This window comes from Sardina pilchardus, chromosome 22 (genome assembly GCF_963854185.1).
Source record: "Sardina pilchardus chromosome 22, fSarPil1.1, whole genome shotgun sequence".
Lineage (NCBI taxonomy): Eukaryota > Metazoa > Chordata > Actinopteri > Clupeiformes > Clupeidae > Sardina > Sardina pilchardus.
Genome location: NC_085015.1, coordinates 28,719,665 through 28,747,260, shown reverse-complemented (window position 1 = coordinate 28,747,260; position 27,596 = coordinate 28,719,665). Strand labels below are relative to the sequence as shown.

The window sequence follows — 27,596 nt, the reverse complement described above, 5'->3', positions numbered from 1 at the left end:
CGTTATAAATGAATGAAGAAAGGAAGGAATTAATAAACAATAAAAACAACTAGCCTATGTGACAAGTTTATTGATTAGACTGTTATGAGTTCAAATCACTTTCAAGTTCACTAGAATTTCAGACAAATTCAATGCCACTGTCAACATTGGAGCAACTACAGAAACAACAGAGTCTAACAATGCTGAGGCATGGTGTGCTTTTTTAAGAGAGGACCCTGCATGTTGAGGGCGTGATTAGAGGTCACTTTCCCCATACAGGGCGCTGGAGAAGGCTGTGTAGTCCAGTGCCCCAGGCATGGCATCAGGCCCAGCGTAGGGTGGCATGCGCATGATGCAATACTCTGCCTGCTCTGGGGGCAGCTCTCTGCGCAGCTCCTCCAGAAGAATGTAGGGCTGTAAAGATAGCGACAGTCAAACAAAAAGATTTGTCATATTCTGAAAAGCATATCTGAAATGCATTGCTATGCACACTGACAGATACCAATGACCACTGAAGGCAAAGGAAATGAACCAAATTAATAATATAGGCTATATCCAAGAGGCTGTTGCTGTGTAGAACTTAGAATGTATTTCAGAATCAGGCTTGTGCACAATTTTAGAATTGGCCTCTTGGAATGACAGGAAGTGGAATTCAAAACAATTCCACAGACACAGGAAGAATGTGTTGAATCCCCCAAATCTCACACATTAAGGTTACTTTGCAAATGTAATTGATTACTGTTTTCAAATATAAGTTGTGTGTTTGTTGCGATCATACTGTATCTGACATATTTTGTGAAACTTCATTGTTAAACACTACCCTTAAATTAGGTAGGCTATATTAATTTCTTTGAATTTCATTGAATTTCGATTCTACTTCCTTTCATTCAAATTCAAATTGTAATTCTACGTCCTGTTTTGTACCTCAATTCAAATTCAATTCAATTTCAAACTCAAGAACTGAATTGGAATTTAGGAGTCATTCTCAATTCAATTCTGAATGTTGCACAAGACTGTTCAGAATCTTGCTGACCTTGTCTCCAGCCAGAATCTTGAATGAGGCCATGACTTGCTCAGCCGTGTCTGTTTCAGACGTCTCCCGTGTCATGAAATCCACAAAAGATTGAAAAGTCACCAGGCCTTTGCCATTAGGGTCTACCAGCGACATGATGCGTGCAAATTCAGCTTCACCCTGTAAGGGAACCATAGACAACCAAGTCAAGTCAAGTCAAGTTCATTTATTCGTCTCCCTTGGGAGAAATTTGGGCTAGAGACAGGGTACTGCTGCAGACATACATTAAAACATACAGGGACAGCAATGTGTCAGACAATATGGACAACCAAACAAAGACAAAGAGGAAGGTACATAGCTGGCAACCAGATGAGGACCAAAGTGCAAGAGGAGCTGACTGTGCAATCTGCCCTACCTGAAGCTTAAAACTAATGCACATTTAAAGTGCCAGTGCACAATAAAGTGCTAGTGCAATCCAAGTGCAGTGCACAATAAAAGTGCTAGTGCACAATAAAGTGCAAGTGCATATCAAAGTGCAGTGCACAGTTAAGTGCAAGTGCATATCAAAGTGCAGTGCACAGTAAAGTGCTAATGCATATCAAAGTGCAGACCAATAAGTATGCTTCTTTTATGTACTCAACTTTTCCAAAAATAATCTCTGCATGATATCACTGTTGAAGTAATAGACACAAAAGTACCGCGTCAATTTCATATTTTGATATTTATGTCAGTGATATAAAAAAAACAAGGATGTGTATTACCATTATGTGTACTGGATGTGGCTATGAGTACTGCAGGGATTTATTATCTACTGAGACTATGAGACTAGCAATAACATATTGAAATGTAGGAGTATGACAACATGTTGCAGTGTCCACATGCATCTGATGCTCAATAACACGGAGTGTTCACTTGTAGGTTTGTAAGCACATTATATCCAATATGTAAAGTATCTAATATTGGTCATCCATTTTGTCATCTTAGGACATTTCAGACTGCCCCACAGCTCTTCAAAATAGCACAGACACAGACACCATGAACACTCTAATATGATTATTTTTCACCGGGTGTTTGTCACTGCTATTCTCGATGTTCTCATATCTTGACATAAAGTGCAGTCTATGGGCCGCTCTCGGTGAAAACAAAACCATGTGGTTGTATTTGTTCATTGAAAATGTCATAAAACTATTCTGATGAACTACATAATTACATAACAGTAAAAGTGTTGCAGTCTGAAGTTAACGACAGTTGGATTGAGTGAGTGTGTGTGCCTACCAGATCGTAACCCATAGAGATCAAACAGGCCCTGAAGTCATCTGTTTCCATGCCACCTTTCTTCTTCTGCAGGGAGAGAAGAGGAGATAATTTCTAAAGATTGGCCTAGTGATCCAGTATGATTTTAAGAATGCAGACACCGATGATCTAATTCATTCTCTTACAAAGTACTGAGTAGTTGTACTGGGTGCACTCATCAAGACACAATAACGCTCAAAAAACCCAATCATATGCGCTCTTGACCTTTGATCACAGGCATTTTAGTAGTTAAGCAGTATATTGAAATAAAACAGATCTAGTCTTGCAAAACCAAACTTGCTACCATGAGATTTCCATATACACATCATGTTCCCTGAAAAGCAATATTAAGATATATTTAGTTGACATAAATCTTTACATGTAAAGTGAACAATTAAATGAAGAAGCGTACCCGGTCAAAGTGAGTGAATGATGAACGGAACTCATTGAGCTGTTGTTGACTGATGCCCTTGGCATCCCGAGTTAGGATTTGTGTTTCCACTTCATTTATGGTCCTAGCGATGGTAGTAAGGAGGACTTCCCAGCCCACACGGATGTGCTACATATGAACGCAAACAGGACACAGAGCACTTCGGTCAAGTTTTCATCTATAGATGGGTTACAGTAATTTCCAGCATATAAGCCGCATTGTGTATAAGCCGCAGGACAGTGTTTTATGCAAGTCGAAAGAAACAAAACCATATTAACACCATGTTAACTGCCCCCCTGTATTAACCTCATAGCTGAAGAAATTTTGCAAAATCAATGTTTAAGCCGCGGCTAATAGTAGGGAAATTACGGTAAATGTAGACATGCCCCAGTCCACCCGAAAAAGGATACAATTCTGTCTTTAAAGGAATAGTTCGGAATTTTGGACATAAGACCTCATTTCCAACTTAGTCGGGGTGTTATAGGTCGGTGGAGACCATTTTCAGTGAATTTCTGCCCTTCCTAAATTGCAGCGTTCATCTGTTGTTAATCTGGTGCCGAGATAACGCAAGTCAACGGTAACATCCAGCCTGCCACTGAAAACAGTCTTAATCCATTCCACAGAACACCCGAAACAAATAAATTATCGATGCACATGTCTGTGTTGATAGAACAATGTTAGAAATAAAACTAACCTTGCACCGCATTGCAATAGCCTAATTTGTTGTATGGCAGTATGGATTGATATTGAGAAACTAGTCCCTCAAAATGTAATAAATCATTGAGTTGCAAGGTTAGTTTTATTTCTAAAATTATTCTATCAACACGGACATGTACATCAATAGTCTGACGTTTTAATTTACTTGTCTCGGGTATGCTGTGGAGTGAGTAAGACTGTTTTGGATGTTACCGTTGAAATGCGTTAGCTCAGAACCAGTTTAGCAAAGGGGGGACGCTGCAACTTAAGGAAGGGATTCAACGCGATAAAAAACGGTCTCCACCGACCTACTGTATATCACCTCGGCAAAGTTGGAAATGAGGTCCTATGTCCAAAATTCCGAACTATTCCTTTAATATGTAACAGAGCAATGAAAAGAAAGTGTGAAAATAGATAATTATACATAGATATTCTAAAATGGCCTGGGCAGAATTATTGGTACCCCTAAAAAAAGATGATCAATTATTGGATTATAGTTAAATTTCAAAGTAACTACAGTATTTCACCGTAATTAGTATCACAGATGAATTCAATCTTATATTCAGACATTTAGGGCCCCATTGTACACCCTTTCTTAGCTTAGTGATTTCATTTGACAGATGGGAAATATGAAACGTGCGTTGAGGTAGCACAAAATTACAGTAGGCTAAGAGTACTTCTAACAGTGGATTGTGATTTTTCATTCCACTGAACTTGCGTGATAGCATAACTCAACAAGTAGCCCAGTTCGACAGAACACTGGCTTAACATAAAAATAACCCTTTTGAACAATGCACCTGACACCTGATCACAAAATCCCGCTGTTAAATTGTGATCACAGCATGGGTGCGTCCGTCTCAGACACTGTTTGTTAATTTGTTTGTTAAGGAAGTTTCCAGAGACGGCTCGCTGAGGGGGCGCTATGCTGTTTGGCATCTACAGTGCTACGCGCTCCGCTCTAGTCATGCGCTGGCGGAGACGGAGGCTCCCATACTGTGATCCCAATTGATCTGCATTCCGTTGTTCTTTCTTAGGGACTCTTTATCTCTTTCTGTGTCTGTCTCGGTAAACTGAAATTGAATTTCATGGTCTGAAACTGAATTGTGAGAACGGAATGTGAATGTGCAAAGAGTGAAATTTCCAGTAAGGATCATTTTCGTATCAGAGCAAATGAGTTCAATATCAAAATATTATATTAAATTTCACTTGTTGGCAGTGATTGAACCCAGAGGTTGGTTAAAGGGTATCCTTTTGCCAATGCCATTTTCATTTGTTTTGTTATATAAAATATTCTGTTGAATGGAGAGTCGAGTTCATATTTGGAATAAACAATGATGGATGCCAATTACTTTTGTAATTCTGTACATTTTCAAAGTTTATAATAATTTGGTTTTTCAAGCCATTCAAACCATTCAAAGTTCTCTGTCATCACAGTATGTGAAAATAGGTTATATCAACAGCATGACTTAATGAACAGTAAAAATATTCAACACATTGTACCTCCATTGAGTAATTTGTATGCTTGTTGTCAAAAATGAGAAACTCTTGAATATGCTGATGATCTCCTTCCAGCTTGTCAATATTAGGTTTGTAGTTGATGATGATTGATTCAAGCTGTTTCATCTGAGCCATTTGGTCTTCCAAAGTGCCTCCAAGATCCACAGAGCTGCGAGAAATTTCCTAAAGAGTAAGAACAACAACTATAAAAGACTGTCGGAAGATAATGTTAATTGGAAGTGAACTTGAGTTGAGGTTTACAAGTGAATACATTTTTACCTCCATCCTGGTCTGAATCCAGGGTCCAATGACATTGGCCTGGGCAGCAAACTGACGTCTCAATCGTTCATTTGAGTGTTGTTGAGCTAGCTCTTCCTGTAAGGAACTATCCCGCTGAGGTACTAATTTCTTCACCTGTTCACCACAATAATCCAGCAAAAGGAATGTTGCATTAAGAAGGTGATCCTACCTGTGTAATGTTTATTCAGATTAATACAAAATCGTAAATTGATCTGGTGAAAATTAACAAATGGTAAAGCCTTTAATTAGAAATGTACAATTTGATTTCATACTGATATGACTGAAGAAAAACATTTCCATGCTTTTGTTAATAGTAAAAGTACATTTTCCTTGAAACTTAAATGTGCAAATTCCCATATCAGCTGTAATAATATGCAAGTATGACCAAATAGAAGAATCAAACAATGCCACGGGTGTGGCTGTAAGCAGAGGGAATTGCCAAAGGACAGAAAGGCCAGTTATGACCAAGGCATTTCTTTTAATGAAGGTTATTGGAGGTATGAGGGGGAAAGAGCATCTTGGGAAATGTGCAAATAAGTGAAGGTGGGGCTCATTCATCACAAATCCTTCAAAATATGAAATGTTTGATCATGACTTCATCAATCACAGTACTAAATATCGGTGCTGCCTCTACAACACTGCACACTCCCTTTTATTCTAGCATTCATGATATCCTCTAATAAGACCTCATAGCTGTCATTATAGATGCTATCTTGCGTAGCAGCATTTGCATAGTAATAAAATATCAAATTTAACTCACAAACCTTCAAATGTCGAATTGTACCGATTATTATTATTATTTAGGGCTGTCAAAACAACTGTTTTATTTCAATTAATTAATTTGAGAAAAAAATACTGATATAAATATTGAAGTCTTAAGTCACACGTCCCATTGTACACAACCTGACTTGATGATTGACATCATCATACATATTTCCACATAACTGCTAGGCATGTAATCAGAACAATGAATAGTACCTTGTCCCATTTCAACCCAAGGTCAGCTGGGGTGATGTTGCTGTATGGGTTGGAAAGATTGAGAGAGATGCCATAACTTTGCGCAATCTTCTGAACTTCAGTGTAAATGCTCAGTATGGCCTGGCGCTCACAGTCAGCCTCAGGCATAGTTGCTTTGAACTGATCATGGGCTGAGATCAAACTCTGCAGACAAGGAAACAGGCAAGGCAATTACATTTTCCTTGTTGAAAAAATCAGGACCTGTGTATTACCTCTTAATTCATACGTCAAGGGAATATGATTCACAACAAAACATATTTCAATACAATTTAAAGGAACACTTCACCGTTTTTTTCATATTAAGCTACGTTATTCCCTTAACTAAGACGAGTTGATACATACCTCTCACGTTTCAATGCGTGCACTCACTGGCTCTGGCGCGCGGCGCAACTTTGATAGCACTTAGCTAACCCAATGCATTCATTAGGATCCAAACAGAGATGAAGTTAGAAGCGACCAAACACCTCCATGTTTTCTCTATTAAAATACAGTTACACGAGTAGTCACACGTCCAAGTATGGTGAGACCAAATAAAACGTGGTGCATTTGTAAGCAGGTAAGAGGGATAACTATATTGTGTGGCGCAGTAATATCCTCACTCTTGCACATTCAGTTTCACTTTGGAGTGAGGATATTACTGCGCAGAGTCGAAGTGCTCCCAATGTTATTCCGCCACACAATATAGTTATCCCTTTTGCCTGCTTAGAAATGCACCACGTTTTATTTTGTCTCACCATACTTGGTCGTGTGACTACTCGTGTAACTGTATTTTAATAGGGAAAACATGGAGGTGTTTGGTCGCTTCTAACTTCATCTCTGTTTGGATCCTAATGAATGCATTGGGTTAGCTAAATGCTATCAAAGTTGCGCCACGCGCCAGAGCCAGTGAGTGCACGCATTGAAACGTGAGAGGTATGTATCAACTCGTCTTAGTTAAGGGAATAACATAGTTTAATATGAAAAAACGGTGAAGTGTTCCTTTAATAAAACACATCATTAATGATAGACAGAATTAAGTGCTCATAAATAATGACAGGCCAACCCTAAAATTGTAATTGATTTAAGGGCTTCAATAGAGCTCTCACGCTTTATGGCAAATTGAGAAATCGCTAATACTTTGACTTTGTGATGCCATAACATTTCACTTAAGTGTGCCTTTCCAAAAGCACTTAATTTGGCGTTGGACACTGATCAACTTGGAGAATCAAAATTCTTTGAAAGAATTTAAAAGCTCTATTGGGTAGCAGTTCTGGGAAACTCATAGTGATGCTTTCAAAACAGTGGATATCATGTTTTGTTTTGTTCTTCAAGCGCGCACGCACGCACGCACACACGCACACACGCACGCACGCACGCACGCACGCACACACACACACACACACACACACACACACACACACACACACACACACACACACACACACACACACACACACACACACACACACACACACACACATTCTGTAAATAGACACACAAGATTCACACAGACTAACACATACTGTACACAAACACACATACACCCACATTTGAACCATGTTCTCATGGAGAAAAGTGCTACAGAGTCAGGGACACAAATATCAAAGATGCAATATAATACACACACAAACGTTTGGACCAGTGTATAACTCAATAAGCATAATACTCATAACATAATAGTTATTATGGGTATAAATAACAATGTCTCCGCTGCCAATAATAGCAGAGAGACAGCACAGTACCCGTTTATCCCTCTTTTTGGCCAAGCTGTAGAAGACCTCTTACAACCAACCTGTGTGTGTGTCCTAGGTAGGGTTGCAAAGGGGCGGAAAATTTCCGGTAAATTTCCGGAAACTTTCTGGAAATTTCCCATGGGAAGTTAGGCTGGGGAATTTTGGAAATATTCAAAATTGTAAACTTTTATGGAATTACAGGAAATTAGGGAATTAATGGGAATTTACGGGAATTTTGTTTTTTACTAGCAGTTTACATTAGCTAGCCAAGACTGCCGTGAACACTGACTTAACTCGACTTGTTACAAAAATGTTTAATGAATTTATTTCAATCCTCGGTTGGCCAAAAAATGCCGATATTACATACATGTATGACCCCAAACCTCACAGATTGTGATTATTTTAAAAGTGCCAAGCTAAATCAGACCAGTAATATGACCATATGATTATTAACCATCCCATTAGAGCTTATGCAAAATTACGTTCTTCCATTTACATGAGGACAACAGTGATGACACGCCAAGAACTGGGCGATTCTGTTCGCAAACTTCCCCCAGTTTCGCACCAGTTATTCCCACATGAGACAACGTTTGCAATGACGTTTTCACCGGGAAAATTAGGTTTCCTATATGTCTAGTAGCCTATGTTGATTGTTGTGTGCATGTAATTGACCTGTGTGCAGGGTAGAAAATAGAAATTCAACTGAATTTGCATTAAATCAGGTTGTTTTAACTAACTTTATGCTGAAAGATGGGTTTTTTCCAACTACATTAAGGTCTCTGTTATATACTAACTTGCCAGATACAATATTTCCAGTTTATTCCCATTAATTCCCATTTATTCCCGTTAATTCCCGTATATTCCCGTTAATTCCCATGGAAAGTTTCCAACTTTGAAAATTCCCGGAATTTTGCAACCCTAGTCCTAGGCTGCCGAAAATCACACACATAGGTCCATGCACACACACATACAGTACACACATACAGTGGTGGCCAAAAGACACAAGCAAAATTAAATGTTTTCATGATTTGCTTGCTTACATGACATGGCTGAAGGAAAGGAAAGAAGAATAGCTGCTGTACCTGAATCTCCTCCACACTGTGCACCAAAAACATGTCCTGCAAGTCCTCTATGGCACCCTCCAACCAGTTGTTAAATGGTGCAGATCTCTTGGCAAACTCAAGGAACAGCTGATCAATGGTCTCAAGCAGCTTCTCTGTTCTCTGAGAAAATGCACAAAGTTCATTGCAGATTATATTGAGGATCATTAGTCACAATTTTTGGAAAACCTTGCTGGCCAATTCATGCAATCCTGTACCAGAGTATAGCTGCCAACCTGGTACATGGGAGGCTGGCATGCTAACAAGGACTAATGGATGTTAGCATCTGTTGCTAGCATGTTCCTTAAGCTGTCTCAAAGAGAGCATTACTGACAGCACAGCTTTATAATCTTTATAATCCTGTGGCCGCCATTATGGTCATGATGTTAAAATACACATATTGTAGATGAATAGGGATATCACTACTGTTTTCATCTCAGTTTTTTATCTCTTCAGCAATGATTCATCCATACCTCCAGAGACTCCCGCCTCTTTTGAGTGAGCGTACCAAGCTGGTCCCATTGGTCACATATCTTCTGGCAGCGTTCATTTATGGTTGCAGAATCATGGTAGTCAAGCTCACTATGTACAAAAATTCAAATGCAGACGCTCAACTTTAATATCCTTATCCCCCCCCCCCCCCACACACACACAGTTCTATAGGCAACACATTGTACAGTTTAGACACTATTCATAAAAATAACAGCGCAGAAGATTTTTTTAATCAAACAAGCATAAACAAAGACACAAACTCAACTGATCACAAGTTGAAGGAGTTTAAGGTGCACGGTTTTATATTGCAAAAACTAAAATCTAACTAGGCGTTAGTCCAACCAATTAAGGTCAAAACATCTATTTGGGTTTTTTAGTGAGAAAACACTTAAGTTAAATGATTTTACGAGAAAGCATTAGGTAAGTCTCTTTATACTGAAAACAATACTTATTATATACTGTATACACAAAAAACAACGTATTTAAAAAAAAAAAAAAAAAGTGGGGCAGTCGTGGCATACTGGTTAAGGCTTTGAGTTTGTAACCGGAGGGTTGCTGGTTTGATCACCGACCAGTCCACAGCTGAAGTGCCCTTGAGCAAGGCACCTAACCCCTCACTGCTCCCCGAGCACCGCTGTTGGGCAGGCAGCTCACTGCTCTGGGTTAGTGTGTGCTGCACCTCACTGTGTATTCACTGCGTGCTGTGTGTGTTCACTAACTCACGAATTGGGATAAACGAAGAGACCGAATTTCCCTCACGGGATCAAAAAAGTATATATTCTATACTTATACTTACATTAGATTTTTTTTTATCTTGATCTAGATGAATAACACTTGGTTAGAATTGATTAGGTAAGCCGTTTTTGTAGTGCAGAAATCAATATCAGAGCAGCAAGACACCTTTGCTGGCTGTCACCATAACATGACATGACATGACATGACCTTCCACCTACTTCTTTCGTGCAAACAGACTACCTCATTGTTCAAAGTTCAGATGCCAGCACAACATACACATCCACTTTATTGTCATCCCTAAAACCTATTCGTCATCACAGAAGAGACTATTTAAGGATAACTTATTAAGAGAAGGTCCAAAAAGAGTGACAGAGAGATTAGGGGAGTGATGGTGTCACCTCTAAGCCCCTCCCTGCTCCTTTGCATGTGCTAATATGCTTCCAATCATAGAGGTTGACATAGAAGGGAATCCTGGCTTGGTATTGTATTGCTAACAGCATGCGTTGGATAGATGGCTAACAAATATATACCCCTAAATAAACTCTACCTCTTCCTCCCCCTCTTTTTCCATACTTCTGTTGTCTCTTATGACAAAACCCTTGACCTTTAACTTGGCCCTCCAACAGAGAAGATCTCAGTGGCAGCCACTTAGCTCAAAAGGAGACACACCAGACACCACCACTGAACCCTGAGGGAGACATGCAAATGGAGGCTGAAGGGAAGCCATAAGGGGACTCTGCATGCTCAGTGCTCTGCTGAGAAAGTATGCTGCAACACTAAGGTCACCCCTCAAGCTTGTGAGCGAATACCCGGAGTGCTGTGAAATACTCTCACCCACCACCCCCTTCACTAGTCTCATTTATCACTCTAAAGCAACTGAGCCAGAGCTAGGGAAGGTCACCTCAGTATCCTGACAGATTTAGAAGTAGGCTGTCTGTATTTTTATCCCGATATCATAGCACTGAAACGGATTTAGCAGCTACCCCATATCATGGCAAATACTGGTGTTTTCAAAACTGGTAACCCTTGAGATGGCCAAACAGTTTGGGGATTGTTGTCTTCTAACATGTCTCTAGTTTAAGTTTTGGCATGATGCCCGAGCCTTTTTGTCAGTTAAAGATGTAAGATATCACTCTGTAAACAAACCAACTCCCATAAAGGGGAGGAAAATACAGGTCAATAGGGCAAAACATCTAACAGATACCACCATGGAGTTTATTATTTCCATTAGGATCATTCTTTTTGTATTACACATGCTTTAAATGTTTAAATTAATACAAATAAATTGCAAATGAGGTATTATCTTACTAAACACACACTGTTTCGCATTCATCTACAAAACAAAAACACTGAACACTAGATGAAGCCAGGTTCAGCTGTCACATGTTCAATTTTCATTTAACTGACATATAAGATCAAGGGTTTTTACAAAGGAAATTGTCTCTTCATTCACACATCTGTCATTTTTGGACATCTTGTTTTTCATCAAGCAATGGACAAAAACTAGGTGGCATAATTATTGACATCCTTGTATTTAATATTTTGTAAAGCTTCCCTTTACCAATAAAACAGCTATTGCATCTCATAAAGTTTGTGCTGATTCCTAGGTCCTCCCTTGTCCATTCTCTTTAGCCTGCCCCTGGTTTTCTATGATCAGGGGACTGAGATGACCATGGCAGAAGCTTGGTTTTGTTTTCAGTAAACGCTTTTTGGGTTTTATAAATGTAATTATTTTTAGTATATTTGTAGAGCATTCACCAGGACCTGTTATTTGGCTATCCTCTCTTAACTCCTGTTTTAATTATAACAGTCCAAACTAGAAAAGCACTCAGAGAGCGCAGACCTCCGCCTGTATTGTTCTTCCTAGGTTGTCATACATTTGAACCTAAACTATTCAGATCGCCACCACGTGGCCATACCATGCCATTACACCACTAAGCGAAAAACATAAACGGCTCGGGAATCCCGACGGTGTTACGGATCACTCCCAACATTTAATCATTTCTTCATTGGGTCATTTCTGACCTTCCCTGAAAATTTCATCGAAATCCATCGATTACTTTTTGAGTTATCTCGCTAACAAACAAACAGACAGACAGACAGACAGACAGACAAACAAACAGACAGACAGACAAACAAACCGCTGGTCCCCGATGAAAACATAACCTCCTTGGCGGAGGTAATAAAGAAGGCGGCAACTGCTGTTACGTTGGTGGAGGTAATAACAAATCCATGCGTTTGTATTATTTCAAAGTTTCATTTTCTTTCCTTCTTTCTTTTTGTGTGGCTTCACGTTAGCTTTCCAAATAAAGTCTAACACTGATAATGAATGAAGATAGCTTATGACGGATAGAGGTGCAATGTAACTGTGTGGTGTGTTCCTCAAGCCGTTCAGTTATTGATTAATAGGGGCAGTCGCAGCCTACTGGTTAGGGCTTGTGGTAGCTGTTGGTGCCCTCATCAAGGGTTTGCATGTCAGTTGGGTATGTTGCTGATCGAATCATAAATGGCCACAGGAACGAAGAGGAATGACTGAAGAATTTATGATATTATTTGGTATGTTGATCATTACGTTATAAATCTTTCTGTCAAACTTGTTGTACTGTTGTAGCATTTACCCAATGAATCAACATGTGTACAATATTAACAATATGTACAATATTACTATTGTAAGATAATTCAGGAAAGTTTTCTTAACATTCCCGGAATGTTCATCTTAATTACCACATTAAGTTAAGACACATCCACATAATTCCATAGCCAATTTCCAGTTTTTGCCTGAAATTACACAATGCCTACTTCAGAGGCCACTGTTCCCACCTAGTTTGGCCTATAATCAAATTATCTTGCTTTTTGGAAAGCTGAGACCTTGTAGTTACAGAGGATAGAAAATATTTTTTTTCTTTCTACCGGATTAGAAGCATCTCTGAATTGACCACATTTCCACCATCTACTGTAGGTCACTTGATATGACTTAGAAGCAACTGAGCCCTAGCACCAGGCCTTGTTAATCTGTGTGTACAAGCAGATCAATATAGAATAAAAATATGAGCATTTTAGACCATTATTTACAAAAGTATAAGCATGCATTTTGTAAAATGCCCTATGGAGACTCCAAATAGGACTTTTGGTTGCCCAAAATGCATACTGACAATCAAAAGAAAGGTAACAGTCTGTAGTTTCATGCAGGGCTGTACACTGCGAGCAGGTCGTCGCAAAAACGACAAAAAATATATTAGTGCGAGTATAAGAAATTAAATACTCGCACACGTGCGAGTACTGATTTCAACCCTTTCATTCGCATTTTGCTCCTAAAATGAATCCACACCAAGTGGATCAAACTTGTATAATACAATTTTCGCGCATCTGTATACAAATTTTAGAGTTGACAACTCTTACACACCTGGCTTGACACTCACGCTTTCAGCATCAACCTCACGCTCCCACACACGCAAGAAATGTCACTCCAAATCCATTCTTCTTTTTCTTCAATCTGTTCGTTATCAGTTGGTGACTATGTAGCAATTACCGGTGAAACGGTAAACCATGATAAAACTGTTGACTATAACAATTACCGTGTTCGTTTCAAATATTATTATTATCACGGTTGATAGGCTTAACACGGTGTGGAAACCGTGCGTTAATTCCTCCCAGCTTCACCCGAGCCTGCATTTGACATAGGCCTGGTAGACTTCTATGAAACAAAAATGGTATCCTACTGATTCTGTTGTCTAAATGATGTATTTAACCACGATTCGGTGTAGGCTACATCTGCTTTTAAGGCGCAAATTTGCGCTGTAGGTTATCATGTAGCCACTCTGCTTTTTTTTATGGCTACGTTCACATTAAATCCATCCCACTAACGTTATCAGGAGAATACTATAACGTTTTATTTTGAGCACTGGTTGTCACTCATTGGATATAACAGATATAGGCTACCAAACTCCAAGACAAGTCATGACAGAGTAAGTTAAGCACCCAGCCAATTAAACATTACCAAGGAAAAAGTGAACGGACAACTCACAATGCCATGCCACGGTAGGCTACCTAAATCATAGAAGTTAACATTGCTGGACACTCATCTTTTCTATTACACCGGAAATATTTGTCTTCACCGTTGTTAGTTTTTTTAACATTCATGTTATTTAATGAAAACATGTATCCTTGAACTTTGCCTGACAATTTTCCTAAAGAATGAAACCTAATTATGTTCACGTAGGCTATGGTACTTCTTAAAGTGACAGGCACTCAATTAGACCTACACACCACCCCTGTAATATCATTAAAGACAAGTGTAATCAATATGAAGTATTCAAATTACTTTGAATTTTAAGCTATAAGTAATTATGCAGATCCTATAATGCTATGAATTGTTAACAAAATGTATACAAATTCTGAATTCAAAATATGAAATAGAAACCAGACAAGCCATTTCCTGTGTGTATGGAGGGTTTGAGCAGAGACTAGGATTGCCACTGCTGTGAATGATCTGTATCCTGCTTAAGGCAATAAGGTTTTCAATGAAATTTCATAGTGCTCCTAACTTTTTTCATTTAGGAGCACCTATGCTCCTAGTGAAAAAGCTAAGCGTACAGCCCTGGTTTCATGCCTGTGTTGTATGTCAGGGGATATGATATAGAAAGACTACATTAATATGAAATAATTACACACAAATATTTTGGCAATTTTATGTTGGTTCAATTGGTGTGTATAAGATGGACTATACATCTACACAACTTGTATTGTATGAAACAACATGGATATGTAATTTCTATAGACTCTTAAGGACATTTCAAGACCCAATATGCTACATCTACTTCTTCCTAAGGGAATACACAAGGGCTAGAGGGTAGGGAAGCGCCAAAGGGTGGAAGGGGGCAGTCAGGCATTTTGAATTGAGACATACAGTAGTAAGATAAATTTGATAATGTAGAGCACCACACATATTTTACATGAAAGATGTTATTGTAATTAATTCCTAAGAGCCAGAATAAGCTTTCAAATGGTGTATAATATGACTATGCTACACAACAATATGATGCAGAAGAATGACTTAGAATGTTGGGGGGAGGTGAGGAGGGAGGTGAACGTTTCACCATGTTTTGAATGATTTTTTATCATTCAAAACATCTTAACTGAGTAGCTTATAGAACTACTGTGTTTCACAGCCCAAACTATGGATACTATAATCAAGGGAATGACTAAATCTTGCAATTTGTGCTGTTCCTAGACCTTTTTTTAAAGGTTCCATAAATAGACGTCAGCTGAAGGTTCTACAAAATGGAACCTTTAGCAAATATTCTAGGAATGATCGCTAAATGTGTAACCTTCAACGAACCTTTAGGGAACATTCCCTGAATGTTACCTGTCTGTTGAGAACCTATCTGACCGGTGTTTGCTACTTTATGTTGGTATGTTTAGTCCAAACTGGTGAACACGCTACCAAAGCACGAGTGTAGCGGCTGGTAAAAAAGTGTTTTGCTTCTTTTGCCTCTATCCTACCACAGTTGCAACAATGTGATTGGGAATGGTAGAGATAATAAAGACTGGTATGGTCCTTACTTGAGCTCCTGGGCAATGGCAGCAATCTGTTCCACACGGTCTTGATGAGCAGCCAGGTCACTCTCAAAAGCCTCATGCTTCCTCAGAAGGGCTCGCAAATCGGTCAGAGATGCAGCCTCATAGTCTCTCTTTGTCAGCAAGAGATCTTTACCTGAAACATTATGAAATACCTTATTATCCTCAATATTATTATTACTATTACTATTACTATTACTTTTATTTTGAGTTAATAGTAGTACTATAGCTATGTGCTGCCTATTACCTTCAGACCATGCTTCATGGGTGGCGGCTTTCTGCCGGAATTTTTCTGCCAGATGGTCTAGTCGCTCAAGTCGACGAATCTCAGTAAGCAACCACTCCTCATACCCCTTCTCTGCCTGGTCAAGGCCTTGCCATGCTGTGGTGATATCCTACCCACCAGAAATTACAGTTATTGATGAACTGTCTGTTGTTCCATGCGTTTTTGCTCAACGGAAGAACTAAACCAGAGGTCAAAAAATGCCAATTATGTTTGAAATCTTCATTTGCAGGAGATGACTCTCCCATTAGTCCTCATCATTGGTTACATCTACTGGACCTACTTCCTTTGCACTAGAGGTTTATTATATTCCCGTATTCTATGTTACATACTGAGCACTTGTCTCCTTGCCTCTGTCCTCTGTCCACCAGATCCACCTGCCCTCCCTTGGATTTACTGACAAATGTAAAATGATACTATAGCTGCTGAGAAAAAAAGGCATAAATCCATAGATTCCAATGAGTGTAGTTTTTTTTTCATCTACAGGTAATGATCAATATCTAACGTTTAAACGTTAGACGTTCTTTTACTGTGATTGAAAATTGCTAAAAGGAGCTTCATACCACACAATAGATTGTAAACAGAGCTGTCAAATTCCAAATGATAATACAGAAAACATGACTTACCGATACCATCTTCCCCTCAGATGGCATAAAAGCTGGTCGGTTGCTGATGCGAAGTTTGGTCTGGAGTGTGTTGAAATTGATCTCCAGTTGGCACTTCTCTTGGACTTTGGGTGGCTTGTGCATTCGCCGATAGTCACGGAAATCCTCCAGTTTTCGCCTCATGGCCATCATAGTCTTTTCTGGGGCACGATTCTCAAGCCAGGGTGTAGTACGACGGATCCACTCTAGCAGCTACACAAAGACACTGGTCAAGCTCTAATACTCTTACTCAATTAAGACTCCAAATAACTATCTGGATCAGTGTTATGTCTTTTCTGTGATTTTACAACAGTAAATAATACACAAGTAATACCTCACTGGCAAGCCTCTCGTATTCCTCCATCAGCTTCTCATTCTCCTGATTTACTCCCAACACCTTGCAGATCCTGTTAGCTGCAGTCTCTGCCTGAACACAGAACATCACCATTGTCTTACTTCAGTGGACATTTTAAGATCAGTGCAACACAAATCCATGGAATGAATTAAACTATGGCAAACCTCTACTAGCCGTGCTTCCATTACTTTAAAGGGTAATGTCATAACTAACTTGTCCTCAGTTGCATGGATCACAAAATAAAGCCATGGTGACAGTTTACATAAAGACTGTACAGGTCTGTCCTGGGCTCTAGAAATTAAGATATGGACATCAATGTCTGCCCAGTGTGTGATTAAAGGAGGTGTGATGTTAGCAAAACAAATACAAGATTATGTTGACATTATATCTGACATTATACCTGTTCCGCTCCAGCAAATGCATGATAGAAACATGAGACATAGGTCATGATAGCTCTCTCATCTGGCTTGGGCGTGTTGGCAATGTCTAGTTAAAAGGATAGACAAGATGAATGAAGGAATAAAGAAACCAAAGAATGAAGGAATGAGGAAAATAATACAGAAGTAACAGGTTCATGTGCTAACTTGAGATGGAGAGAGAACTGATGGCTCAACAGCACAGTAAGAGAGTTGTACAAAAACAATTAAAAAGGCGGAGGTCACAAAAAAGGAAACTATTTAGGCTAAGGCTCTTGCCAACTTGGCATAAAGTTTTAGTCTGGTAAATCAAACTCATTCACAAAGTGAATAGAGTCGGGTCACTCATTATTATTGAGAAACCTTTCCACCACTTGCATAGTGACAGGGATAGACTTTGCGCCCACTTGGAAATCATAGATACAGCCTAATCAATGATCAGGGATTCATAGCATTACTTCCTGTGAATGACAATAAACAGCATGGACAGTCAAGAAACAATGTATGTGGGTCTACCATTGCTGAAAATAAATGTACACATTCTTTCCACTGCATTTTCTGATTTTTGTAGGCATTGTTACTACCAATTACCACATCCACTTTCGAATTCAAAACTATAGTGTCATCCCCTGTTGTCGCTGATTGAGCAGGTAATCTGCCAACCAATGGAAACGTTAATGAACTTGGTGTTCCAGACTAGTATCTAAGTGGGCATGGCCAATCTAATAAACTTTGTGAAATCAAATCCAATTATTGAATTTCTTTGCATAATGTGTAAGTCTATAGACCAGTTTGGACAAAAGATATGAATTGAAAAGATATGAAAAGATATGAAAAGATATGAATTGAATTGATATGAAAAGATATGAATTGAAAAGATATGAATTGAAAATGAAAAGGAACATTTTCTTTCTAAATTTTTTTTAAAAAAAATACCCAGGTGTAATGCCTTACCCGGCACATTCCTACATATGTTTAGGGAATGTCCCACAGTTGCCAAGCTATGGACATTTGTAGTGGAGGAACTGTCACAACTACTTGAAATCACTATCCCCAGGACACCACACATTTGTCTTTTGAATGATGACCTTGAATATTCCATAATCCAAAAGAAAATGTTGATGGCAGGTTTCACGGCATCTTAGAAAGTTGTTTTACAGTTACGGATCAACCCTTTTAACGTTTTTGGATAAGCTATTTGGATAACATTGTAAATTTAGAATATCATACTGCCTGGTTGAACAAGGCCCAGGTATCCACCCTGCAAAAATGGGAGATATTAATATGCAGGGTCCAAGATCTCATACCCCTTGTGCAATGAGTTGCCTTTATGTGTGATACATATTGCTGTTGAGTGCTTTTATTCTGTAAAAGCTCTTAAATATAATCTTGTATTTTCTATTTTCTATTTTTCTTTTTTCCACTCTTTTACCATGTGATGTGGTTTAATATCTTTCATGTAACCGTCTTGCCACCCCCCTCCCCTGTTTATGAAACTCAATAAACAGTTGATAACAAAAACATACCCAGGTGTGTGGATACCAGGGCCTGAGACCAGACAATCCAAGACCATTTTGCAACTGAATCAACATTTTCATAACATCACCTTTGCTACCCTAAGGCCAATTTTACGGTACTCTCTTTGAGATTACTTAATTCTGACACTCCTATGCTCGGTGTATCATTACCCACTACTGAGTCCTTAGCCATGAAAAGATGGAAAGACTGTACTAAGTGTTTATTACCCAGTGTGCTTAAATGTTAACCCAGCCGTTCTGCAGCTCAGGCTGGAAACTGGCTTATCCACCTGAAACACCCGGATCGTTGGTCTGATTGGTTGAAGGACTATCGTGCACAGAGTCTTTTGAATGCCTGTTGATCAAGCCTCTTGTGTGCAGTAGAAAATACAGAGCAGACTCCCCAGGCTAACGTTATCCAATCATGAGTGTCCAGAATCTATTCACAAAGTGAATAGTTTTAACCAGGCTATAAAATATGGCCCCTTAAGTTGAACTTAAATTGGACTTGAGTTGAGACAAGAGAAAAGCTATGCATTAGGAATTTGAGAAATACAAGACAATGGTCAAAACCTTATGTTCATCATTCATCGAGCTCAACAATGGTTAGGACAAATAGGCTACACAAAAAAAAGAGATCTTATTGTTTTCTTTCCTCAACAGCCACTTTTGGCTAAAGTGTATGTCTGTTAGACTTGCATATGTTTAGTTTATCCATCAGATTTCTCAGTCAGATGTCTCTTGCATGTCAGAGACAACAGAGACAACATGACAGAGACAACATGACAACAGAGAAAACATGTGAAAATCAACATTTTGGTACCTTCAGCATCCAGCATTTTGGGGATATCTAGATGCTTTTCAGCCACCTCAAGGGCCAAATTAAGGTTCCCCACTGGATCATTCTACAAGGGCCAAACAATATCCACCATGAGTTTCTGAGATAGAAATGAGTTAGACCAAGGAGCAAGTCAAATTTGAAACAAAGAGACGTACAATATTGATATCCAGTACATGTCCAAATAGTTACACACAAAAAGCAGAACAGGGGCTGATGCCAATATTTGCTAATGAATTATTCTGACATGTCAAAGGGTGCAATGAAACAGAGATCAGTTGAGTAATGTGTAGCGTTTTAAACATCTACAAGGACATGACAGATGTTAGCTTTAAGTCAGAGTTTGTCATCAATACTTTTTTAGAAGTTTCATGGAAATTGTGGGACCTTAAAAGAACTCCTCATCTGTGCACTGACCTACTCATGTTTTTGTGTAACATAGTGTTGGTTGGTATTACAGTACATTTACAGAATGGTTTTACCCACTAGTTTGTATGATACAGTATTCATTAACACAGTGAATAATGTGCTGAATGTTATAAAAATGATGTTCTTAATGTTCAGAACTGCCACTGGACACAATCACACCCCCTAAAATGAATGATGCTTTTTATATGTAATTGCAGTCACTATTTACTATGACCTGTCCTGAAGCTTACATTGGTGCTAACTGCGCTATTGTTGGTGTTTGCAAGGTTTTGCATGCCTTTTAGACAAAGAGTTTACTAGTTTTAGGCCAAAACTCATAGCACTCAGTAGCAGCAACATTAGTCCTCTCCCATGCATAGTGAGCATGTGGCTGACCAATGACCTTGTTCAGCTTTGCGTAGTCAATGAGATCGGGGCGATGTCTATGTATCAGCGCACAGAAGGCCAGGCCATCTTTCCAACTTTGTAGCCACAAAGGAAAAATGGGTGTCAATTTAAGGATCAAATTTAGTACAAAGAATTTTGCTGAATACACAACATGAAATAATGAGACAAAAATAATACATTTGTGCATCAGGGAAATCTTTGTTTCCATTGCTAACAACAGTATGTAATATTATTACTAAACAAGAGCAGTGTTTGCAAACAACCTCTTTACATAATGAACACAAAATAAAATATGCAAGTTATCTTAACTTTAACTTTTCAGTGGAAAGGTAAATGTAATGTAAAAATATGCAACTGGTTTTCTTTGGATTTTGAATGTCATTTCTTCCTGAATGAGCACATATGAATAAATGTGTATATAGGATTTGAGGATGCACTGAAACAGAAAACATAGTGTTTGTAGTTTTGGGAAATGGCTCTGTATTATGGTATGGCTGGTAATAATGAGCATTAAAACTGTGTTTACCGGTAATTGATTTTGTGTCGAGACAAAACTAGACAGAACTCAGTTTAGCTTTAACAGAAAGAGTCTTTCAGGGGGTTCAACACTTCACAACAAGAACCATGGCAAAATCCATGATGACATGAATACTGATCGGCATAAGATAAGGACAAAGACAACTTTGACAATATCCTAAAAAGGTTAATGATGAAGTAGGTTTTACTTTAGGCACCAGTCAGTGTTCTTCTCAATGGGTGAGATATTTAAAATCACACTAACCTGCAATGAAAGTTCTGAACATTAACATTCCGGTAAGGGGCAGTCTTTCTCTGGCACCAAAGGAGGAGGCCCTCCTTAGCAGATGTTTCTGAAAAAGGCACATTTTATATGACAAAGACTATGATCATTGAACAATTCCATTCTGTTAAGCAACAGCTATCTTTCTTACCTTCAACTGTAATATCTTGGATGGCAAAGCGAAGGATGATGGTCCAGATCATGCCCAAAGTCATCTTTAGATTTCCATCCACAATTTCTATGAGATAAAAATAGCTACATTTATGCAGAATGCCAGCATGCCATCAACATTAAAATTTCAGTTGCCCTAAAAGCTAAGAGGCAAACAGATGGAGAACGTGCCTACAGTCATGACACTTTTTTGTAACTTATTAGCATCTCAAAATAATGCCAACCTACCCTCTGCACCAATGGAGACAAGCTTTACTCCTTTACTGGTAATGTACTCCAATGCTTTGTTAACATTGGCTATTTTGTGAAAGCGCATTTTTCCTCTGTCGGGTTTAGGTAGCCGCTCCCCTGTAAACCAAAAAGCCATCTCTTAAAAACTGCAGAAGTGACTGCAAGAGTTACTGAAAAGAATCCAGCCAGTTAATGCCAGTGTTACCAGAAATAACCTCCAGTAATAGCATAAGTTTGAGGCCATTCCGGAAGTCCTCCTCAATATTTTCAATCTGAGTCCCCGCTTTCCTCAGGTGGGAGTTGCACCAAGCGGTAAAAGTCTTCAAAAAAGAGAGGAAAAGAAGGACATAATTGTCTATATGTACGCATTAGTAAAATAGCATCTTCACCACATTCATTATATGGTCATTTCTTCAAGTTTAAACCAAAATGTACTTTTAAAAGAGAAATTAGCCACAGCACTCAGTGTCAGCAAAAAAGTTGTTATGCCAACTGAGTTTTACAGATAACTTAATAATACCAAAACACAGTATGATGCAGACAAACCCAAAGCAGACAGAATGTAGGAGATCAGGCACAGAGTGATATGGGGGAATGAACTGGGCAGTCTCCAAATATAATGACAACACCATGATCTGAGCAAATTCTTCAGTTGACTAAAAGTGTTGTTGTGCTTCCAAGCTACTCTCACACAACCATGTTGAAAATATAAAAGTGCCAGTACTAAGATATAAGCAGAGTAATAACAAGTAGCTATAACAACTATACAAAATGTGCCAAGCCTTTGTCATCAAGTACTGTGAAACATGTGACCCTGCCAATAGAACCCCATGGATGATTAATGGTCCACCAGACACATTGCAAACAAGGCAATTCCATTGCTATTGGTGGACATCTGAATGTCCTCTATCCACCGCACACTACTATATTCAGAACAACAGCTGGAGAGTTAGACAACAAAGCATGTTGTGATAGCTCTAAACAGGTGCTCATTGCCAGATATCATAATGTATCATTCTAGCCTTAGAAATGTTTTTTTGTCATAGCCTACAATTGTATTTCATTACATCTAGCAGAATAAAAACTAGTCTGCAGCTTAATATTTGTATTTATTTTCTATACTGTATTACTAGGTTATGTAGCTGACTTGTACCTAAACTATAAGAACAACACAGGAGTTACATTGCAACTCATAAAAGAAATCACTTCAAATTCATATTATTTTTCCTATTAGACACACTTGACTTGACAACAGGCTTGTGGGTGCAAGGCTGCATGTGCAAGTGATGGGAGGATCAACATTAGGTCAATATAAAAGTGACAGTAAACCCTTTGCCAGATTAAAGAAGCCAGCATGAGGTGGAGTAGAAACACAGCTGAAAATAATGAACCATGTATTTGACCTGCTGGTTGGTCAAGAACCCTATTTTCTGCAGTCATGCATGGGTTTAGATGTTAACTTCAACCTATGAACACAATAACAAAAAATCAGGCTTTGTCATCTTCAGCAATCTTAACAATGGCTTTCTTTATTTCACAGAAAAATGGTAGGCTAAAGCAACACGTGTTTGATACCAGAACACTGATCACATTATATACACATTGTATATACATAGGCTAGTATAAATTGTACCAATATGTCTGTTTCTGTGGTATAGCCTAGGAAATTAGTGTGCAACAAACATTTATTATGTCAATGACAAATGTTCTGTTTACATTTTTCTGACCTACTGTACTGCATTCTGACTTTAACATTACCTGTGACTTCCGTCTACATTCTCATTAGTGCCTTCTAACTATGGTCCCATCAGTGCAGTAGACTTGTGCTTACCAGTTATTTTGGTACCTAATAAACTGAAAAAAGACTGGACCAAACAAATCTGTTGTTTATCCTGAATATATATGAACAGAAGAGCATAAAGACTTTGCAATGAGTTATGTTGGAATAATGCATAAGCGATTCACAAGTAGTCTAAGAAAAACGTCATGAGGAGTGATCCAACACTCTGATTTCAATCTAAAAGTATTGTGCCTTCTAAATATAGATTTTATGACGGGATCAAAGCCTTCTTTCAGCACGTACTATGTTTGGATCGTCACTGTGCTGTGGCCATACACCTTGACCCAATGAAATGTGACACCATTTCCATTATACCTCTACAGTGCTATACCCTTCAGTCCACAGACGTCACCAGACATTTATGGTGACGGGAACTAAGCCATCACCCCCCAGCCCCCCCCAACCCCCATCCCCCATCTCCAGTCAAAAAAACAGTGAGGCTACTTGGTCAGGTTGATTGATGCACAGTAGATCTCATCAATACTTGTATAGAAAAGAGACGTAATGAGGCTATCCATCAATTTAATCTATTTTGCAATGTGCAAAATAGACATACTGTAGACTTATGCTCTATTATTGTCGCCTTCAATGCATGTAAAATGAACAAATACAAACTGAAGTACTAAACTAAAATTAAGCTTTCAAGTAGGCTAGGTGACATGAAATATAGCATAAACAAACCCATATCACATCAAACAAAGAATATTCAGCATTAAAATATTTATTTCTGTGTGGCACCTTCAACTAGGCTACGAAAAGTTCAGTGCCTCCAGGACAGGTTAATTGTATAGCCTACATTAACATAGCCATCAGACCAAACGGGTATACAACAAATCCCATTATATGTGTCTAAATGAAAAGTGGACTAGGGTGATCTTTTCTAAATTGTCTGAATGTAAAAAAGTAGCCTACTTAAGACAAACTTACACTCACTGATGTAAAGGGTTTTATAAAGGAGTAGCCAAGGTCGTCCACAAAGTAGCCAGGTTAGCCTATTGTAGTCTACTATAGCACTTCTTGGAAAACAAACCTTCCTCTGTTGCTTCTCCCATGCCGGGTCCAGCAGTAGGTCTCTGTCCCACTCATCCTCCTGGGTCATGTAGACCTCTTGCACGTAACCATTGTTGTATTGTATTGTTTCTTCTTGGAACATGACTGAAATCCTTTAGAACAGAAACAGATATTATTAGTGGGTAAGCAAATCTGTTGATCCTTGTTGCCTAATTCGACCGGGCTGTGTTATGTCCGCCGGTTGTCTATCAATTAATATTAGTTTGTCATGTGACTTAGCCTATGTCACGCACTGCACACATCACGGCAGTAACCTACGACGAGTGTCGAGTAGTCTATGACTATTCCACACGCAATGATGATGTTTGAGACAGGCTATTGGCTAGTCGCGATGCTTTAGATTCGCCGGGGGAACGCAACAGGGGCTCTAGCAAAAAAAAAAAAAAAAAAAAATCACCTCTGAAAAGATAGTTCCCACCAGGTTAGTCTACTATGTAGCCGAGCCTGGCAGCACAAGAAAACGTTTACATTTAGGCCTACGTTTACAGTTTTTCAAGAAAACTAATGTAGGCTAGCCTGTATTAATCGATTTTCGAAACATCTGACATTTAAGTCATATACTATCTTGCATACAGCAAACTGGACAGTGTAAAAGATACTCTAATTGAGTAGCCTACATTTTACACTCTTTTCGGTGTAGCCTACAATATTAGTCTAGTCGTAATTTCTTGAACCCAGAAATGTTGAGTACCCTAAAGTTTTATTGCAGAAATGTCATCTATAGGCCTAATAGATGGAATTTAACTTGGTTGCCTAAAGTTGCACTTTGGGCAATTTGCATAATTAGCATAAATATATAGGCAATTAAGGTGAATAGGGTGCAGGTGAATAGGGTAAAAAAATTAAATAATAGATATCACTATGAAACTTTCTTAGTTGGTTACTTGTGCTAAGATGAGAAAAAAATGTATTGCATGTTTTTTATATTTTAATGTTTACATATGCAAATGAGGCCATGTCTCATTAAACATGCGCTTATTTGCATACTGACAAAATCAGATTGTTTAATAATAAAGTCATGCTCAAAATATTTTTTTCCAAGGGTAACATGTGTACTTGGGGTCTGAGTTGGTGAAAACCTTTAAGGAACCTGTCAGGAGGCAGTGTTGACCTATGGACAGACGGATTAAGAAATTAGGTGCTCCATGCAAAATAACTATAACAGCATGCACACTGTACGCAAACCTACAAGAACTGTACATAATATGCAAAATAACTATATCCAGCATGCACACGTACACAAATACACATTAACTATATACAAGAACTATACAACATATAAAATAACTATGACATTTTAAAGGCACAGGAGCAAGATGTTTTTGTACGGTCACAATTATGACAATTGGGATTAAATGGGTCAATGGGTTAACACTGCCTCCTTACCAGGTTCCTTTAAAGGTTTTCACCAACTCAGCCCTCCAAGTATACATGTTTACTTTGGAAAAAAGAAAAATTTTGAGCCTGGCTTTATCACACTATCTGATTTTGTGCGTATGCAAATTAGAGCCTTTTTTATGAGATATGGCCTAATTTGCATATGTAAACATTAAAATATAAAAAACATGCAATACATTTTTTTCTCATCTTAACACAAGTAACCAACTGAGAAAGTTTCATAGTGATATCTATTATTTATTTGTTTTACCCTATTCACCTGCACCCTATTCACCTTAATTGGCTATATATTTATGCTAATTATGCAAATTGCCCAAAGTGCAACTTTAGGCAACCAAGTTGAATTTCATCCACTAGGCCTATAGATTACATTTATGCAATAAAACTTTAGGGTACTCAACATTTCTGGGTTTACTATTGGGCCTATGGGGATTACGACTAGACTATATGTGCGTCCAAGAGTCCAGTGTTCCTATTTGGTATGCATACTGAAACACAAAAGCTAAGGTAAAATGTAGCCTACCACTTTAAAGATAATATTTTGCACCAAAATATGAAGAAATGCGTATTTTGAGACTACAAACTTACTCTTACTTAGAAATTACTGTATGCTCACCAAAATAACACTTAGCCTATGACTACAAACAATATTAACTCATTTAGAAATGAGTAGATTTACACAACTCTCACAGTTGAAGATATTTTATTTTAAACCAGTCAGGACAGTGTCTAAAATGCATTACAATGTTTGTATAAATTGTATTGTATTGTATAAAATCCACAATCCAGTTTGAAACAATACAGCGAACATTCAGAAAAAACAAGTAATTAATAAAAAATTAATTGTTCCACATTATTTAAAATAATTTCCATTCATGAATTGTAACAATCATGTCTAAAAATCAGGAAGTTCTGACAAAATATAAAAATATGTTTACATAGGCCTACTGGACTGGCGTAATTATCTGATTGTCTACTTCGGACACTTTTGAATGTCTCTGGGCTAGTGTATCCACATCTCAGCACCTTCCGTAGCCAAGAGATGTCAATCATGTGATGTGTTGTGAATACACTGTACCAATCATGTGATCTTGCCGCTGGATCGAGGTTGATGTTATGAAGCTTGCACACGCGCAGTAGATGCCCGATAAGTGCCCAAAATGCAATATGGCCATTGAGTGGAGGGACTTGCCTAAAGGATTTTGGTGTAGGCTATCAAAGTGGCATTTGGGAATCACGAGTCCAACATGGGTGTCTTGGTGAGGTTCTTGGATCCTTGATTTCTGGCTTCAGAATTCCCCACTTCCATAAATTGAAAGGAAATATCTTCTCCAAACAGTAACTGTTAATGTATTCAGGCATTAATACATATCTGTA

General features: G+C 38.4%; 1 protein-coding gene across 1 annotated transcript; it reads right to left on the bottom strand.

Moving 5' to 3' along the window:
- Positions 1–54: 54 nt before the first annotated feature.
- LOC134070689 (alpha-actinin-2-like) lies at positions 55–25,000 on the bottom strand. The gene is made up of 21 exons (XM_062527105.1): positions 24,781–25,000; positions 22,116–22,230; positions 21,908–22,027; positions 21,660–21,746; positions 21,491–21,578; positions 20,705–20,783; positions 19,879–19,960; positions 17,523–17,608; positions 17,102–17,194; positions 16,750–16,980; positions 16,088–16,235; positions 15,826–15,976; positions 9,510–9,618; positions 9,019–9,159; positions 6,186–6,368; positions 5,187–5,321; positions 4,911–5,090; positions 2,697–2,843; positions 2,267–2,332; positions 1,013–1,171; positions 55–393 (listed from the first exon to the last, which is right to left on the bottom strand). The coding sequence occupies exons 1-21, from the start codon at positions 24,901–24,903 to the stop codon at positions 235–237; spliced, it is 2,682 nt and encodes an 893-aa protein (XP_062383089.1). The 5' UTR covers positions 24,904–25,000; the 3' UTR covers positions 55–234.
- Between the last annotated feature and the right edge of the window lie 2,596 nt (positions 25,001–27,596).